The sequence below is a fragment of the Marmota flaviventris genome, chromosome 14, assembly GCF_047511675.1.
Source record: "Marmota flaviventris isolate mMarFla1 chromosome 14, mMarFla1.hap1, whole genome shotgun sequence".
In the NCBI taxonomy this organism is placed as follows: Eukaryota; Metazoa; Chordata; class Mammalia; order Rodentia; family Sciuridae; genus Marmota; species Marmota flaviventris.
Window position 1 is genome coordinate 43,443,614 of NC_092511.1, and position 17,326 is coordinate 43,460,939.

Genomic DNA, 17,326 nt, shown 5'->3' on the forward strand with positions numbered 1-17,326 from the left:
TAAATATGTGTTTTGTTTTGTTAGTTTTGAAAGCCTATTTTTCTCAATATAACTTAAAAGATTTTAAAATTGTTTCTATCTGTTGAAATTGAGATTTTTAAGACTTTCATTTTAATTAAAAAGTTTACTACTTGATTTTTTAAAATCAAACTTCAAATTCCTAATAAAAAAGGTCTTAAATAATTCTATTATTTGCATTTTTTGTTATTTTGGTTTGGGGGTATCTTGCTTTGTTTTGTTTTTGTTTTTGTGGTACTAGGGATTGAACTCAGGCTGCTTTACCACTAGAGCTACATTCCCAGCCCTTTTTATTTATTTTTTTTTTTTGAGATAGGGTCTTACTATATTGCTCAGGTTGAACTCCAATTCGTGATCCTTCTATCTCAGCTGGGATTATAGGCATGCAACACCATGCCTGGATTTAGATAATTTTTTTAAAATTACATGAATATTTTTTACTGTGGGGCTAGAGAGGGTATCTATGCCCCTAACACTGCCCCCCTCCACAGACATATTATAGGGTCCACCCCACTAGTCACTTTTATCTCTTACTCTCAAGGAGCATTGCCCATGCATCTGTAACAAGAACATCTTCCTTTCAATCTTATTCAGTCTCCTGGAAGAAACTAAGCTTTTACAATACTTACTTCAGACAAGAACCTAGTTAATGTCCTATAGTCTTTCCTTACTACTAGATTTAAGAGTCAGTCTTCAGGATTTTGTTTTTGAGTTTTGTTTAGTTATTTTTTAAATGAGAAACTTATAGCTAATGTTTTAACAAAGTTCCATCTGCCCACTTACAATTTTTGCTTCACAGAGCCCAGATTAATAATCATATTTTTATGATTCTTTAAATTTTATGTTATATAGTTCACATATAAAGTTCATCATTTTGGAAGACCTGAATGAAAAGGTTGGTAGAATTCTACGTGGATCCCATCCAGAAGCAGTGAGGACTCAATAAACTGCTTCCCTGTTTGGAATATCTTTTTAATAGATGTATTAATTTCAACAAAAATATTTCTAAGTGAACTACTTTATAAATAAAACTTAAAAATTGTCTTGAAAGTAGAATAAATTTAAGGATACATCTATTCATTTGATATCAGGGGTAACATAAACTCTATTATAGTTCTTCTGTAGTAGAAGAAATCTCTTCTTTGCTCTTTACTATACTTAAAAGGGATATTTGAGATTCAGAAAATAGTATTCTTTTGTTTTAATTGGGATGTAGCATTTTCAGGGATCTTCCTGCACACATAACTAATGCAGTAGATTTGAGGGAAGAGTGAAATAGGCTTTCCAATAACATTGGTGACCTGAGATTTGTATTTTAAACAAAACAAACTCCATTTTAATTGTTTTGAGACAAAAATTTCTACTATTCTAGCTTACCAACAGACTACTGGTAATTTCAAAGTAGTTTTAAATTTTGCTTTGTTCGTTTTATTTGCAGAGCCTCACACATGCTAGGCAAGTGCTCTACCACTGAACTATACCCCAGCCCCACAAAACTGTTTTAAGAGCAAAACATCCCAGCAAATGCAATACAACTCATTAGTGCCTACTTGAATAAGGATTTCCCCACAAAAATAAAAATAAAAAATTTAAATTAGAGGCTGTATGAAGCTAAAATACTAAGTGTGCAGATGGAATCCTGTTAAAATTTTAATCAACTACAAATTTTTCATTTAAAAAATTAGGAAAAAAATACTCCTACATCTGGCACTCAAATCTAGTAATCTCAGTCCTGCAGTCTACCCTTATAATTATATTTAAGAGCCAGATTTAGTTGGGTTTTTTTAAATGATAAATTCATAGTTAACTTAAAACCAAGCCATGAATCTGTTAAAGGTTGTAAAGGTTCATAATATGGCTAATGTCTGAGAGACTAGACTTGACAAATAGATGATCATGCATCCAATTTTTGAAGATTACAAGCAATTACTGATTGGATTCTTGGTAATAATGCCTCACCCAGATGAAAAGCATCCAGAGGAAAAGCTCCTAAAATTAAGAACCACTGAGAACAATAAGCTTTAATGCTCACTAGATATTTAAGCAAGTTTAAATATTAAGCACAGCTTCCATGGCTAGACATAACTTTCTTAAAAGTCCCCTTATTGCCCCACTCCCCACCATATTTACATATCATTTAGTTTATTGAACATTTTATTTAGAAATTTTAAGTTAGTGCTTTGAAGTTCATATTTAAAATAAGGAGAAAAATCAGGAGTGGTGGTATTTACCTGTAGTCCCAGTTACTTCAAAGACTGAGGTGGGAGGATTACTTGAGCCCAGGAGTCAAATACAGCCTGGTCAACATAGTGGGAGCCTCCCATCTCAAAAAAAAAAAATAAAAATAAATAAAAAATAAGTAGCAGATGGGCTTTAGTTGAGCATTCATATGAATAATCATTACAAAGTATACTACTCCAATATTTGTAGCTTTTATGGACCTTTCCTTGGTCCCTGACCTGGGATAGGATCTGGTAATGGGTTAGCTTGGGTATAGGCTAGGTTACACTGTGATAACTAGTGATAACTAGTGTCTTAATACAGTAAAGGTTTATTTCTTGCCAAATTTGCAAAATTTCCTGCAGGTGAGGTGATTTTCCTAAAGTGACAAATTAAGGGTTCCCAGTTATATCCATCTTGTGTCAATGTCATGTCAAAATATGGCTTTCAGATTTCCTCCAAAAAGTAAGTGAAAACAGAGTACTTTGTGCTTTTACCACTTACCCAAATCACATGATAATCAAGGCAAAAAAATAAATAAGTAAAGTCTTCCTGTGTTCCAAGGAAGAGAAAAATGAAATGCAATTTAGTTAACCAAGGTCTGTCTCTGTTACAATTACACTATCTGTTGCAAAAATGATATGAGATAGGTACTATTATTATTCTTCTTATAACTGGATACCAAAGCTCAGAGATACAAGTAATTCCCTATAGCTAGAAAATGTTGGAGGCATGTCTATTTAATTATAGAGCTCCAACCTTTAACTACTGTACTCTGTCTGACATCCAAGAAGAACCTGCACCTGATCTTTACTATCACAGTCAAAGTTAACAGAGAAGTTAAAATGTTTCACTGGCAGGGATGGGCAGGTAGCTCAGTGGTAGAGCATTTACCTAGCATTCTGGAAGCCCTGGGTTTAATCCCTGGTTTAAAAGGAAAAAAAAAATCTCACTGGCATAAAAGTAAGATTATATTCCAACTCCATCTTTTTAAAAAGTAACTTGATATCTTATTAAGTGGCAAGATACATGCTCTTACTAAAGAAAAAAGAAAAACAGATATTCTAAAAATTTAAATAGTCTTTAAAAGCCAGAATATTTACTACCTTAAATTGGAAATACCTTGAGTAGACAATTAAAGCACTACAGATCAACTATTCTAAACTTAAATTTTGTTTATATAACAACCAATCTCATAAAATAAGTTACCAATGTAGTTACATTGGCATCCTAACCAAAAATGGTTTATTTTGAAGAGTACATAAAAAAAGAGCATTGCTCAAAACTGGGAACACTGCTGTTTCAAAACTACCCTTTGATTCAAACTGTAGATACTTATTCAGCCTACCATATTTAGGAAAGAGTCCTGACAATGTTCCTTGGGTTTCACAAAAGAATACTTCTTCCTCACAAATCAACCTTTTAAAACAGATCCATTCCCAACTTTTTCATTAACTTCCATTTTTAACATTTATTTTACTGTTTTGTGATTGTATTATGTGTATAAACTTTGTAAATCCTGTTTAGAACAAAGCAGAAGAACACTGGCATAAAAAGATTACAAGAGTTTGCTGGGGATCTTTTAGGATCCTTTATAGTATTCAGATCCATTTAACACTCTGGGTAGAACTAAATATATCTGGTTATTAAAAATTCAGAATAGCCAAGGTGCAGTGGCACACACCTGTTAATTCCAACTGGTTAGGAGACTGAGGCAGACAAATCTTAAATTTGAGGCCAGCCTCAGCAACCACATGAGACTCTGTCTCAGAATAAAAATAAAAAGGGATGTGGATGCAGTTCAGTGGAAGAGTGCCTCTGGGTTAAATCCCCAGTACTACAAAAAATAAAAATAAAATAAAAAGTTCAGGATGAATTAGACGGCCACAGTGGCACACACCCATAATCCTAGCTATTCAAAAGACCGAGGTAGGAGAATCCCAAGTTCAAGGCCAGCCTGGGCAACTCAGACCCTGTGTCAAAATAAAACTAAAAAACGGCTGGAACATAGCTCAGCATGAGAGCACTTGACTAGCATATGCAAGACCCTGAGTCCGATCCTCAGTACCTGCCCACCATCCCATCAAAAAACAAGTTCAGAATGAACTAAAATCAAGTGCTTTTATCCAAAAGAATTTAATTACTTAAATGTGATCTTGAGCAGATGACCAGGAATTGGTAAATTTAAATATGTTTTGTTTTGGACAGGGTCTTGTTATATTGCCCAAACTATTATATTGCCTAAAAACCCTGGGTTCAGGTGATCTCCTACCTAAGTCTCTTTGAGTATCTGGGACTACAGGTATGTGCCACCTGGCCCAGCTGGAATTTTTTGACTAAGAAGTCTACTGGTATGGGATCAGAGTGATGTTTCAAAGAGGTATGTGTAAGGCACATGGTAAAAAGATTGTCACTAAAACTATAACCACTCAGTAAATTTTACCTGGTATACATTACCTTTCCTAAGCAAGAAATTTTTTGAAGATAACTGAATAGTTAAAAATAAGCAACAAAGAATGGTTTGCCCTTTTTGTTTATAAATGACCACAGCAAGTTAGTGCTTCCTTGGGGTAGAAAAGATAAGGAAAGGAGAATCTTGACCAAAAACAAGGCACCTTCAGGACTTGGAAAGGGCTTCTTAAAAAGATGGAGAAAACTTTTCCATGGGGACAGATACTGCTGGCATACTTAACAGGGCTAAGGAGCTGAGCATTACCTAGGGGCATACCAACAGCAGCAGAGGTGCAAGATGCATCTTCCCATAAAATGTTCTAAAAATATATTGAAAAGGCAGCTGTTATTTAATATTATGATAAGTACTGGAGAAAATGGGGTAAAAACAAGAGTATCATATGATGAAAGGTAAACAAGGAACTGTTCTTCAGGACTCACTCCTACTAGTTAAAATCTTGCCCATGTTCTGCTTTCTGAGATCCTATAGCTCAAATCCAGGGAAAGGAGAAAGTCTAGAAGACCAACATAAAGAAATTGAGTGTACTGAAAAGCCAAAAAGAAAAAGGATATACCGAGACAACCCTGAACTAGAGAAAGGAAGAGAATCATAATCCATTTGAAACCCAGGCAAGCAAGCAACTGGGCAGATCTTTTCTTCCCAGACTTATTAAAACTCCAGCATTGTAATGGTTCCTACTATCTCCATGAGAGGAGATACTGCAAAATACCCTGAGAGGTCAAGTAGGAGAAAGAACACAAGTAATTTGCAATAAGGTTAAAAAGCCATCCCAGGACAGGGTTAAAAAGCCTGGACTGGAGAGTCACTATAGATTGGGATTTCTTCTTTTTTTTTTTTTTTTTTTTTTTTAATATTTATGTTTTAGGTGTAGATGGACACAACATAATGCCTTTATTTTTATGTGGTGCTAAGGATCCAACCCGGGTCCCACCCATGCTAGGCGAGCACTCTACCGCTGAGCCACAATCCCAGTCCCTAGATTGGGATTTCTTAACCTCACCACTACTGACATTGCAGCTGAATAACTCTGTTGTGGGAGGCTGTCCAGTGAAATGTAGGATGATTAGCAGCTTCCCTGGCTGCTAAACATCCCCCTAGATGACAAGAGCACCCTTATAAGTTGTAACAATCAAAACCTGTGTGCAGACACTGTCAAATTTCTTCTGGGGACAAAAATCATACTCAACCCCTAAAACCACTGCTCCGAATGGCTGCCTGGCTTAAACTCACTCTCTTTGTAAATATCACTCCCAAACCATCTCACCTTCTGAACCAGGAAACAGACAGAAAGAACAGAAGAATTTATAGGAAAATGAATGCTCAATTTTTGAATATGTCAAAATGTGAAATACCAAGTGAAGCTATCCAAAAGGCTATTGGCTATATGGAACTGGAACCAAGAAAAACGGTCTTAGCTAGAGAAATAGACTAGAAAAGCATTAGCTATCTTAATACCTTTGAGAAAGACTTTTGCAAATCTTCAGCCAGCATAAAATCCTCTTAAGAGATGATGATGATTACGCTACACAAGGTCTGCCTAGTGCCTAATTAAACAAGAAGCTCTTGATGGATTTAGTCTACTGCAAGGTAATATACCCGTGCTCAATTTTTACCTTCATCTGGACAAGCCTGCCATATGTTAAGATCTTCAGAGTAAACTCTCACATATCTTTACTAACTGATAACACTGCAATAATTTCCCCATTAGGTATATGCTCCCTCTTTTGACTGTTCCCAAATCCACTGTCACATATTCTATCCGTTCTGAATAGATATTTGCTCTCTTCTGCTGCAGATACATAATTAGTTAAAATCAGAGTAAATTCTTAACATTAAGAATTACATGCAAGTGACTAGATGTGGTGACACACACCTGTAATCCCAGTTATTAGAGAGGATGAGACAGAAGGATGGCAAGTTCAAGGCTGGCCTGGGCAACTCAGCAAGAACCTGTGATAAAATTAAAAATAAAAATGGGGGATGGAGTTGTGGCTCAGTGGAAGAGCACTTGCCTACCATGTGTGAGGCACTGGGTTCAATTCTCAGAACCACATATAATAAATTTTAAAAAAAGGTCCATCAACTAAAAAAAAAAAAAAAATGGCTAGGGATATATATAGTTCAGTGGTAGAACATGCCTGGTTCAATCTCCAGTACCACCAAAAGAAAATAAAAATTACATGCAAGTCAGTTTTCCAACATTATCAGTAAGAAATTCTAAACTAGAAGACTCAAGAGATTCTTATCAGATTCCTTTAAAAAAAAAAAAAAAAAAAAACCTAACAGCTTAAATATACCTCGGTGCAAGAGCATATTTTCCTGAATGTTTTGGATTAAAAATATTTACTAAAATATAGTTTTCCAATAAATTAGAAGATACATTTCTACATATGCATATGTTCACTTGTTAAAAGCCTATCTTAAAATGTTTTATGATGAGTTATTTTAAGTAAAAATAGCAGTGAAGAAATAGTTTTTCTAACATAAGACATATAATCTAGTTAACAAAATATAGTCAAAGTAAAATAAATCTGAAAAATAGGAAAACTTTGCATACATGTTTAGTTTAAACTACTTTTCTTGTGCAAAATCCCACTGCATATTCTTTAATTTTTTTAATCAAAAATTTGATCATCAGCTTTAAATTAGCTTTAAAAAGTTTTAATGAGTAAAGGTAAGTTGAAAATGTTTTTAAAACTGTCATTTAAATATCAGCAAATTTACAGAATTTTCACCCAGCTTACCTCCATAATTATACTATGCCAGACACAGAATCAGTAAAGACAACAGGCAGACACAGAATCAGTAGAGAGATGTAAGTAAAGGATGGTGTCATTTCCTCTTAGAGATGATAAAATGATACAGAGAGAACATAAATCCACCCATATTCCAAAAAGCAAAACTAAGTTTAGCATATTTCTGATCACAAACTAAATTTTTAAAAAGCTGATTTTTAGGATCCACTTTGTTTACATAACACTTATTTAAAAATTAAAATGTCAGTAAACGTCTACTTTTCTTTACATGATCTTTAGGCTAAACTTAAATAAAAATCAGATATAATTTTTTAAAGGAAATTATCTTCCCCAACAATTCAATCCTTTCTCCATATAAGAAAATGTAAATTATATCCAATTTACTATGTGTTCTCCAACAAATTTTTTAACTTAAAATTACAATACAGACAAGCATGAGAAGGAAAAGCAGTAAAGTGTGTTTAAAATTGTTCTTTCTTACCAATCCATTGTTGCAGAACCCAGGAGGAGTTTGAGGCACGAGCAGAGAGCATCTTATCAACAGTTGGAGGTAGTCTCTTCCAATTAGTAAATTCCAAAGTGAAGATGAGAATGTCATCGCTGACTGAGTCAATCCTACATTAATAAGATGTTAACAAGTCATCAGAGACAAAATACACATAGGCTTCACCTTATGTTGTAGAAACATATACTACAAATCTATGCTTATATCTTAATGAGGAAGGCACAAAAAATAGGGGACAGAAACAATTCATGTAACTAAAGGTAAGTTTGGTGGATATGAATAATCATCAACAGGTTCCTACTAGAAAGGAAATTGACTGTGTGTGTAGTTGTCCAAGAGATAATAAAAGGAAGCTCTATTCTCTACTAGAGTAGAACTTCCCTTCTCATTGGAAACAGTACCAGTATCATAGTGGACTTACCATCATCTCCTCCCAACCATCTTGCCAAATGTAGTTTGGTCATCCTTACACACATCATTTAATAATCCTGAAAGGACAAAGCCCAAGCACTCTCAAGTTATTGCTAAACTGAGTATACAAGAAAGATGGCTTGGTTATACCCAATTTCCAGGAATGTACAGCTATTCTCATTTCTCATTATAGATTCAGACATAAAAGATGTACTAGAATAAGATTTGTCTTTAAGGATTCAAAGAAGTGATTCTATACAAACAGTTCTTCCTTTGTTCTTTCAAAATTATACAGATTCCCTACCAACACACCCAAAAGACAAACAGCTTTCCTCTACCATGCCCTCCCACCATGATTCTCTGCCTCTCCTAAGACCCAAAACAATTGAGTCAGCCAACCATGGATTGAAACCATGAGCCCAAAAAACGCTTTTCCTCCTCTAAGTTGTTTTGTGTCAAGTTTTTTGGTCACAGTAAAGAAAAGCTGACTAACACAGGACCTCTAGTAATTACTACAAAAACAGAAAATCTTCCCAAGGTAAATTGTTTGGGAGACATTACAGTAACAACTGAAGAAGGGAAAGACGGAGAAGAAAAAACAGAAACTATATAATACTCTAAACTTGTCATTTCAAACACAACTTATTTTTAGTAATTTAGAGTCAAAGTATCCCTGAAATGACTGATTAGAGTATGAGAATTATTAAACTGTTAATTCTCAGATATGCAAATATACAATAAATGTTAGACAAATGCCTTGGGAAAAGATTTTACTTCTTCTCAGTTCTCAGTGAAATCACAACTTATCAGGAATACTGAGATTAATAAAAAGATAAAATATATTCAAAGACAAACAATTTCCTTGGCATTCTTGGAGCACCATACCAAAGGTTATTTGGTTTTGGTTCCTTATTTCTTTTTTAATGGTTTCATTTTTCTGCCTTAATGTGCTTTCAGACTCACTGTGACCCAACACAAAATCATTTTATTCAGTTATCAGAACACACATGAGAAGCAAATCTGTTTGTACAGCTTTAGTTAATATAATGGTGAGTTTATTTTACCAACACTGATAATGCCACTAAAATGTATTGTTATTGCACTACATTGACCATTACATTGTACAAAGCAGTTGTATGAGGATAAATGAGTGACAGTTAATCAACAAAATGCACAGATGACATTTGCTTTCTATTATTCTCCTATTACTTTCCCGGGGGGGGGGGGGGGGGGGGGAGGGGCGGGGGAGACTTAATTCTTGCTTTAAAGTTGATAAAAATATTTCTACTTTACAGATTATACTGTGACAGGCAATTATTCAGTCAGATGCATTTTGAAGACTGTTTAAGACAAGGGATACCTAGGAAAGATATTTATAATTTACATGACAGGCTTGCATGCAATATAAATAAGAAACAACCAAAATCTACTTTAACAACATACTGGTATTTTTACAGGAGAATTTTTCTTATAACAGCTCTTTGAGTGTAAATTTGATCAAAGAAAGCAAAACATTTATCATATTCAGTGTAAACATTGGCTTTATCTATTAAATAAAAGATCAGTGAACAAAAATTTGACCATATTAAGTATTTTCATTTCTAAAGTGAAATTTTCCATTGTATTTTTTCTAATGAATATAAAGTGACTAAAGTTAGTCTTTAGTAGCAAAATATATGCAATTGGCTTTCTCAATTCAGACAGCTGAAAGTTTTACAACTTACTTTAAAATAATTTGTAGCTTATTGGTTCCTAACTCTCTGTATTCCAACATATTCAATAAATACAGCTATACAACCGGTGGTTTACAACCACAAAAATTCTCAACTATTTACATTTAGGGTGGGGAAGCTGTATCAGAACTAGGGAAATGAGAATATACTTTACAAAACCCTCTAAGAGAATAAAGCTAAACAGTCCCTCTGCATACAGGCAGTCACAGTTTATCTAATTGGCTGGGCAAAGACACAAGGTTTAATTCTCTTTTCCTGTGTGGGTTTTCATAACTTAGGAGCAGAAAGGACCAAGAAAGATTGGCATAAATCCTCCAGGTTTGGCAAAGAATAAAAAAACTTATAATCAGTGATACTACTACTTCATTGCTGTGGATTCGTAAGGCTAAGGTAGCACAGCAGAGTGGTAAAGAACAGAGATATGTATGAGCCACACTGTAGGAGTCTGAGTTCAAATCTAACTCAAAACTCCAGAGCTAATTTGTGAGCTTGAGCAAGAATATTGAACACTCTGCCTCAATTTCCTCCTCTGTAAAATAAAGATAACAATAGCACCTACTCCCTTGTATTATACATGAACTAACAGGAGTACAGAAACTTAAAATAATGCTTACAGGATGTCAGGCAGTATCCTTAGTTTTGATTAGATAAATAAATAAATAAAAACCGGAGAGAGCATGAAGGTTGAAAGTACTGGGCAAGTCACATGGTGTCAGTTAATAGCTCTGAAACAGTTCCTTTGAAATTAAAAGCAACTTTCTGGTAACTGTTTTTCCTCCATGCCTTAATTCTTCCTGCTGAGAAAAGATGCCAAGGAGGCTGAAACTGGGGTTCTCTAGCTAAGTCTACCTATGTGTAATACTTGCCTTTTGTTCCACTGTGCCACCTTTTTCTCTTATAAAATCTTTCTGGGCCTCTGAGCCCCCTGAAGATGAAGATTTAAAACATAAAGGTCTCTATCTACCTAAAAGCTGGCTTTGCATAAACCCCTTTTCTTCACCCACCTGTTTCCCAAGTTTCTAGTGGAGTGACAAGCAGTAGAGCTTTTCCCCGGAGTTATAGCTTCAGTAGAGAAACACAGTAAATATGACTGATAAGAAATTGGATGCCAGGCTGGGGATGTGGCTCAAGCGGTAGCGCGCTTGCCTGGCATGCGTGCGACCCGGGTTCGATCCTCAGCACCACATACAAACAAAGATGTTCTGTCTGCCGAAAACTAAAAAATAAATATTAAAATTCTCTCTCTCTCTCTCTAAAAAAAAAAAAAAAAACAAGAAATTGGATGCCTTGGAAGCACTTCGTGGGGTAAAAAAATGAAGGGATCAGACTGTCCAGACTGACCACAGCTACCCCACGTGTTCAGTTCAATTTACAGCACTGTCTGGGAGTGAATCCTAAAATGGTGAGGGGCAACTGCAGCTATCTGTCCAGAGACCAAAACCAATTGTGAAATTCAGTTAAGAATACTTAAATAACTTTCTTAATAATTAGCTGTGTCCTTAATAACACATGTGTGCATGTAAGGGGGAGCTATTAAGACAAATAGACAAGTATGAAGTTCTACTCAGCCATAAAAAAGTATGAAATTATAACATGCCAATAAATGGATGAAAATGGAGAACATGATGCTAAGTGAAAGTAGCCAAACTCAAAAGCTGAATGTTTTCTCTCATATATAGAAGACTGAGTAAAAGAAATGAAAGGGGGAGGGAAGAATAGAAGTAGAAGACCAAGAGGCAACGTGGCAGGATAGGAAAGGCAAAGCAATGCAAAATTAATTCTTTTTTTTAAATATTTTTTTTAGTTGTAGATGAACACATATCTTGATTTTATTTGTTTATTTTTATGTGGTGCTGAGAATCGAACCCAGGGCCTCACATGTACTAGGAGAGTGCTCTACCACTAAGCTACAACCCCAGCCCCGTAAAATTAATTTTTAAAAAATCATGTTACATGCATGTATAATATACCACAGGGAATTTCACCTTTATATATAAGTAAAAAGAACCAAATATATATAAATAAATAGGCTAGCAAAAGGAAGTCTAGCAGGGGAAGGAAAACAGGAGGGAAGAAAGGACAGAAGGGGGACAGAGGAACTAATGAATTGAAACTGAATTCCACACATGTATGAGTTTGCTGGGATGAACCCAATTACTGCATAACTATAAAGCTCTAATAAAATAAAAAATCAGAAATATGTCAGTAACTCAGCCGTAAGTTTCAATTATCTTAAAAAAAAAGTGAAGCTTTGCAAAAAGTAATATATTAGGAAAGGTATAAAAGGAATAGCAACCATGAGCATTTGACAAACAACTATTTATTTATTAAACAGCTGATGGAAAAAAATACAACTAAGGGGTTGAAACTGTTATAAACTATAAACAAAAGTTAAGGTGAGATCAGAACATTTATCTCAACTTTGCTCTTACTTCTGTATGCCCCAAACCATCTAACAGAAAGTACTTTTTTCCTCACAAACCACATGTCTGAAATCCATAGTGTCAGAAAGATAACAGTCCCATTAGTGAAAATTTTTGAATTCTATGGCAAACACATTAAAAACGTGAGATACTGGTATACAGCCAAATACAGACCTAATCTTCATATAAAGAAGGCGGCACTAGGAGGAAGGTGGAGTTCACATAAATACAAATTAATCTCACCAGCAGTGGCAACAGGCACTATATGCCTACACTCTCAAAGAAAGCCTCTTTGGAGAGGAAAAAAGCTGAAATATCTCAGCATTTGTCTAAATTTTACTTTAGTGAATGCTAGTTTTCGAAGTACAAAATGAAAACTAGTAGATGTTCTATTGAAATTCTACAAAACAATGTCTTCTATTTCCCTGGAGACTTCTATTCTACTTTTTCACTTGACTTGAATATCAGGAAAGGGTCCTCTCACTGAAAAAATTATGTGTCTCAGGTCATTAACAATTTCTGCAAAGGCTGGAGGCTTGCACAAATAGTCTTCCTCTTCTTGCCCCAAAAAAATCCTGACTCAGCATTAATAATAATCCCTTATAGAGGACTGCCTACTACAAAACCACATCAAGTAAACACATTATATCCTCAGACACTTCAGAAATCATTATTTTAATAAGGGAGAAAAATTTCAAAATGACAAGATGCTGTAGGGCAGGAGTATCCAATATAGTTTGGTGAAAGATAACAGAATCTTCAAAGCAGCTACAATCATTCCTTTTTATGTCACAGGCATTTTAAGAGAGGCATAAGGGATAGCCAGAAGCAGAAGAAATATCCCTCTCACTGGCATCTATCTCTTTCTACCCACTTCTACCAGTCACCTTTTCTAGGCCTCTATGCTTTATTTCACTATTTGCAGCTCCCAACTCCTTCCTTCATTTTAACCCTATCATGACAGTCAAAACTCATAAACATATATACACTCCCTCTTCCAAACCCAGAGATCTCAAGAAACTGGGGAAACTTAATGGTAGCTTAGTTATTTAAGTAAGAATTAAGGCCCACTAACATAGGATTTCTTACCAAGAACTGCAGAGTAGAGTCAATGGGTCAAATCCAGCAAGCAGGAGATGTGGCAACCATTCCTTGTATTTTATCTGTGCATTAATTGCATGATTTATAAATTCAGATATATGGTTCCATGGTGCCAACAGGCAACCTTTCTTCAAAAAGTAGCGAAACACTGAAAACTTCTCATACTTCAGGCAGTATGCCAAATGAAGTTCATTTAGCTGGGCTCCATATTTCAAAAGAATATTCACAATTCCAAAGAATTCACAGCTTCACCGCCAAAAAAAAAAAAAAAAAATTAAAAGTTAGGCTCTTACATAACAAATAATAATTCTTAATTTTTTAAAATTTATATATGACAGCAGAATGCATTACAATTCTTATTACATACATAAAGCACAATTTTTCATATCTCTGGTTGTATACATAGTATATTCACATCAATTCATTTCTTACCTGTACTTTGGATAATAATAATAATAATTACTATTATTATTAAAAACTGTTAATAGTATTATAGCTGAAGAAGAATGGTAGCTGGATACAGGATGGTTTTTATATATCTAGTGAACTAAGATTAGGTGATGGGAACTCTTTTTCAACCCTCTTGTGTTGTTTGTAATTTTCAACTGTGATCAAGTACTATTCTTATAATTTAAAACATTTGTCTTCAATAAATACTTGATCTAGGAAATTACCATTGACAAAATCGTTCTCAATTATAATATTTTTGCACAATTAAGAATCTCTACTACAACACACTTGCTAAACAAAAATCAATAAACAATTCTATCTGTCCATGAAGAGTGATGATTTATTCTGGGAATCTCCAAAATATCATTTTCTTTAGCAATAGCCTTGGCCAACCAACCACCTGTTACTTTTAGATTTATAATGGAGGAAAAACATCATACAGAAATTTTTTTTAAATGAACAAAAATTTAACTTAAAGCTTTACATTTTAAAATTAATCTTCCTTTTCAAGCATTTTTATAGAAAAAAGATTTCATATTATACCTATTAAATTGGTTACTCTGAAAAAACTTATCATCAAAATTTTTTTTATTATCCAATAATGATAGGTTATGATAAAACTGACTGAAAATGATGTAATTCTTTTGAGAGCAAAGGGGAAGAGTATTAAAACAAGCATGATTACAAAGTATAAGGAGCATCAACTGTGAAGCCAGACACTGAGTAAGTTACTTAGCCTTTCTGGAACAAAGAACTGGCACTATGTAAACATTTGTAAACTAAATAAATATTAAGTAAAATACCATCTAAAATAAAATATATCTAAACATATTTTTAGCTGGGCACTGTGGCTCATGCTTGTAATCCCAGCAGCTCAGGAGGCTGAGGCAGGAGGATCTTAAGTTCAAAGCCAGCCTCAGCAGAAGTCAGGTACTAAGCAATTCAGTGAGACCTTGTCTCTAAATAAATACAAAATAGAGCTGTGGATGTGGCTACTGAGTTCAATCCCCACTATGGAAAAAAAAACATATATATAAACACATGTTTATATATGTAAGTAAGTGTTAAAATTTTTAGACTTCTTTTTATTCGGCAATGTAATCCTTGGGAATTTAGTAAAAAGATAAAATTCAAAAGAAATGATAACCCATTTCTACAAAATTGTTAACCACAGTATTATCTACAAAATACTTTAAAAAAGAAATGACAATAACAGAAGAACAAGTATTATACATATTATACTGTTATCAAAAACTGCAGTTAAGATGGTTGTATAATGGAGTTTTATTCAGACATTAAAAAAATGAAATTATGTCATCTGCAGGAAATGAATGGAACTTGATACCATTATGTTAAGTAAAATTAGCCAAACTTAGAAAGTCAAGGGTCTCCTGTTTCTCTCATATGTGAAAAATAGAAAGGTGGCCCAGGGAGGTGAGAGGATTCCTGAAAATTTAAGGGAGATAAGCAAAGTAGAGAAAAGGGGACAATGTAAGGGAGGAAGAAGAGAAAGAGGAAATACTGGGGAATGACAAATTACGTTTTTATATGTGTGCATATATGGATATATAACGACAAATCCCACCATTACGTACAACTATAATGCACCATTAAAATATGGAAAAAAGATGGTTGTATAACAACATTTTAAAAAATATTTATGATATAATTTTAACTGTAATTAACTTAACAAACATATGTTCACTGTACAGACAAATGGAAAGAAGATAGCCAAGAATAAAATTATTCTTCTTTAAAACTAAAAATTTTAAAGAGCTGTAAATCTAAAAAGAAATATATCAAAATCATAGTATTATAGAATCAAAACAAACAAGAGTTTCAAGTTTAGTTAAAACAAATATAAAATGTCTAAACCCATAGTCAAATGAGACCAACTACTTCTAAGGACCTATATATAAAACTTCATGTTTTAAGCAGTTAAGCTACTATATATGGAGGTAAGAATGTTTTCTACCTATGTATATCTTTTTTTCAAATTGATTTTAGTTTTTAAATACATGACAGTGGAATGCATTACAATTCTTATTACACATATATACCACAATCTTTCATATCTCTGTTTGTATATAAAGTATGTTGACACCCAATTTGCATCTTCATACATATACTTTGGATAATGATGTCCATCACATTCCACCATCCTTGCTAATCCCCAGCCCCCTGCCTTTCCCTCCCACCCCTCTTCCCTAACTAGAATTCATCTATTCCTCCCATGCTCCCCCATATATCTTTATAAATCTATCTTATTTATTCTTCAATTTGTGCTTCTTTGATTAAAAAATCGAACAGTATTCTCTTTACTGTTAATCATTTGCATAGTAATTAGAAAGGAAAATCTAAAATTGTATAATTTTTTCATAAAATTAATAATTTTGTTGCTGTCTACTATATTTCTATTTGTTCCTGATAGGAAATCTGCCATCATTCATATCATTGTTCCTGAAAACAACCCTATACGTATGCTTTTTTCCTCTGGCTGCTTTGAGATACATTGAGAATTTGTTGCCAGCAGTCTTACACCACAGGAAATCCTGAAGGATAGTTCTAAATAGTTATCACCAATTTGTCTCAAACACTTTGACCTCATTTAACTAGGCTCTCATTATTTTGCCTACAATTATTACATGCTGATTCCACTTACAGAAGAGGCAAACTACACACAAACTGTTGAGTACATTCCAATAATTATGAAGGGAAACTGCACAAAAAGCTTGAGATATTACTGAGTCATTCTAAATATGATACACAATTCTCAAGAAACCTGGCAATTTTCCAGTTATATTATTGGTATGTGCAATTTAGGAACTGGTTGAATTTTTCCCTCAAGCATTTGAAACCATCAATAACCTAACCGTATATACTTAGAAGTTAAAAATCCAATGTGGAAGACATATTTTTGCTATAGAACTCAAGTACATAGTATTTCTATCTTCTAAAACCACCTTATTAGAAAAAATGCTACAGATAGGTACTGTAACCATTTTTTATTTAGCAAAAATTACAAAACCAAAAAGATTTCTTATTAAAATTTCAGTATAGCACCTAGACATGGGTTCATGCTAAGAAAAATTTAAGGTCAAGGACAAAAGATAAATCATCCATCTCTAAGTGTGAGAGGAACATGTATGCACGTAATTTCTTATATTAACAAACTTAACAGGGTATTTATTCTGTCTCAGGCACTACATTAAAAGGGTTACAAGCAAGATTTGACT

General features: G+C 33.9%; 1 protein-coding gene across 6 annotated transcripts in view; it reads right to left on the reverse strand.

Annotated features, from left to right (window-relative positions):
• Positions 1-17,326, reverse strand: part of Asb3 (ankyrin repeat and SOCS box containing 3) — a 154,326-nt gene that overhangs the window by 13,801 nt on the left and 123,199 nt on the right. For 5 of the 6 annotated variants that reach the window (XM_071601563.1, XM_027934293.2, XM_071601565.1 and 2 more), the window contains 2 exons: positions 13,629-13,886; positions 7,949-8,082 (listed from right to left, as the gene is read on the reverse strand). In XM_071601563.1, coding sequence (XP_071457664.1) covers positions 7,949-8,082; positions 13,629-13,886 — 392 coding nt within the window. Of the gene's footprint in view, positions 1-6,584; positions 6,662-7,948; positions 8,083-13,628; positions 13,887-17,326 lie in introns of all 6 variants that reach the window. The other variant, XR_011704343.1, reaches the window with a different exon arrangement.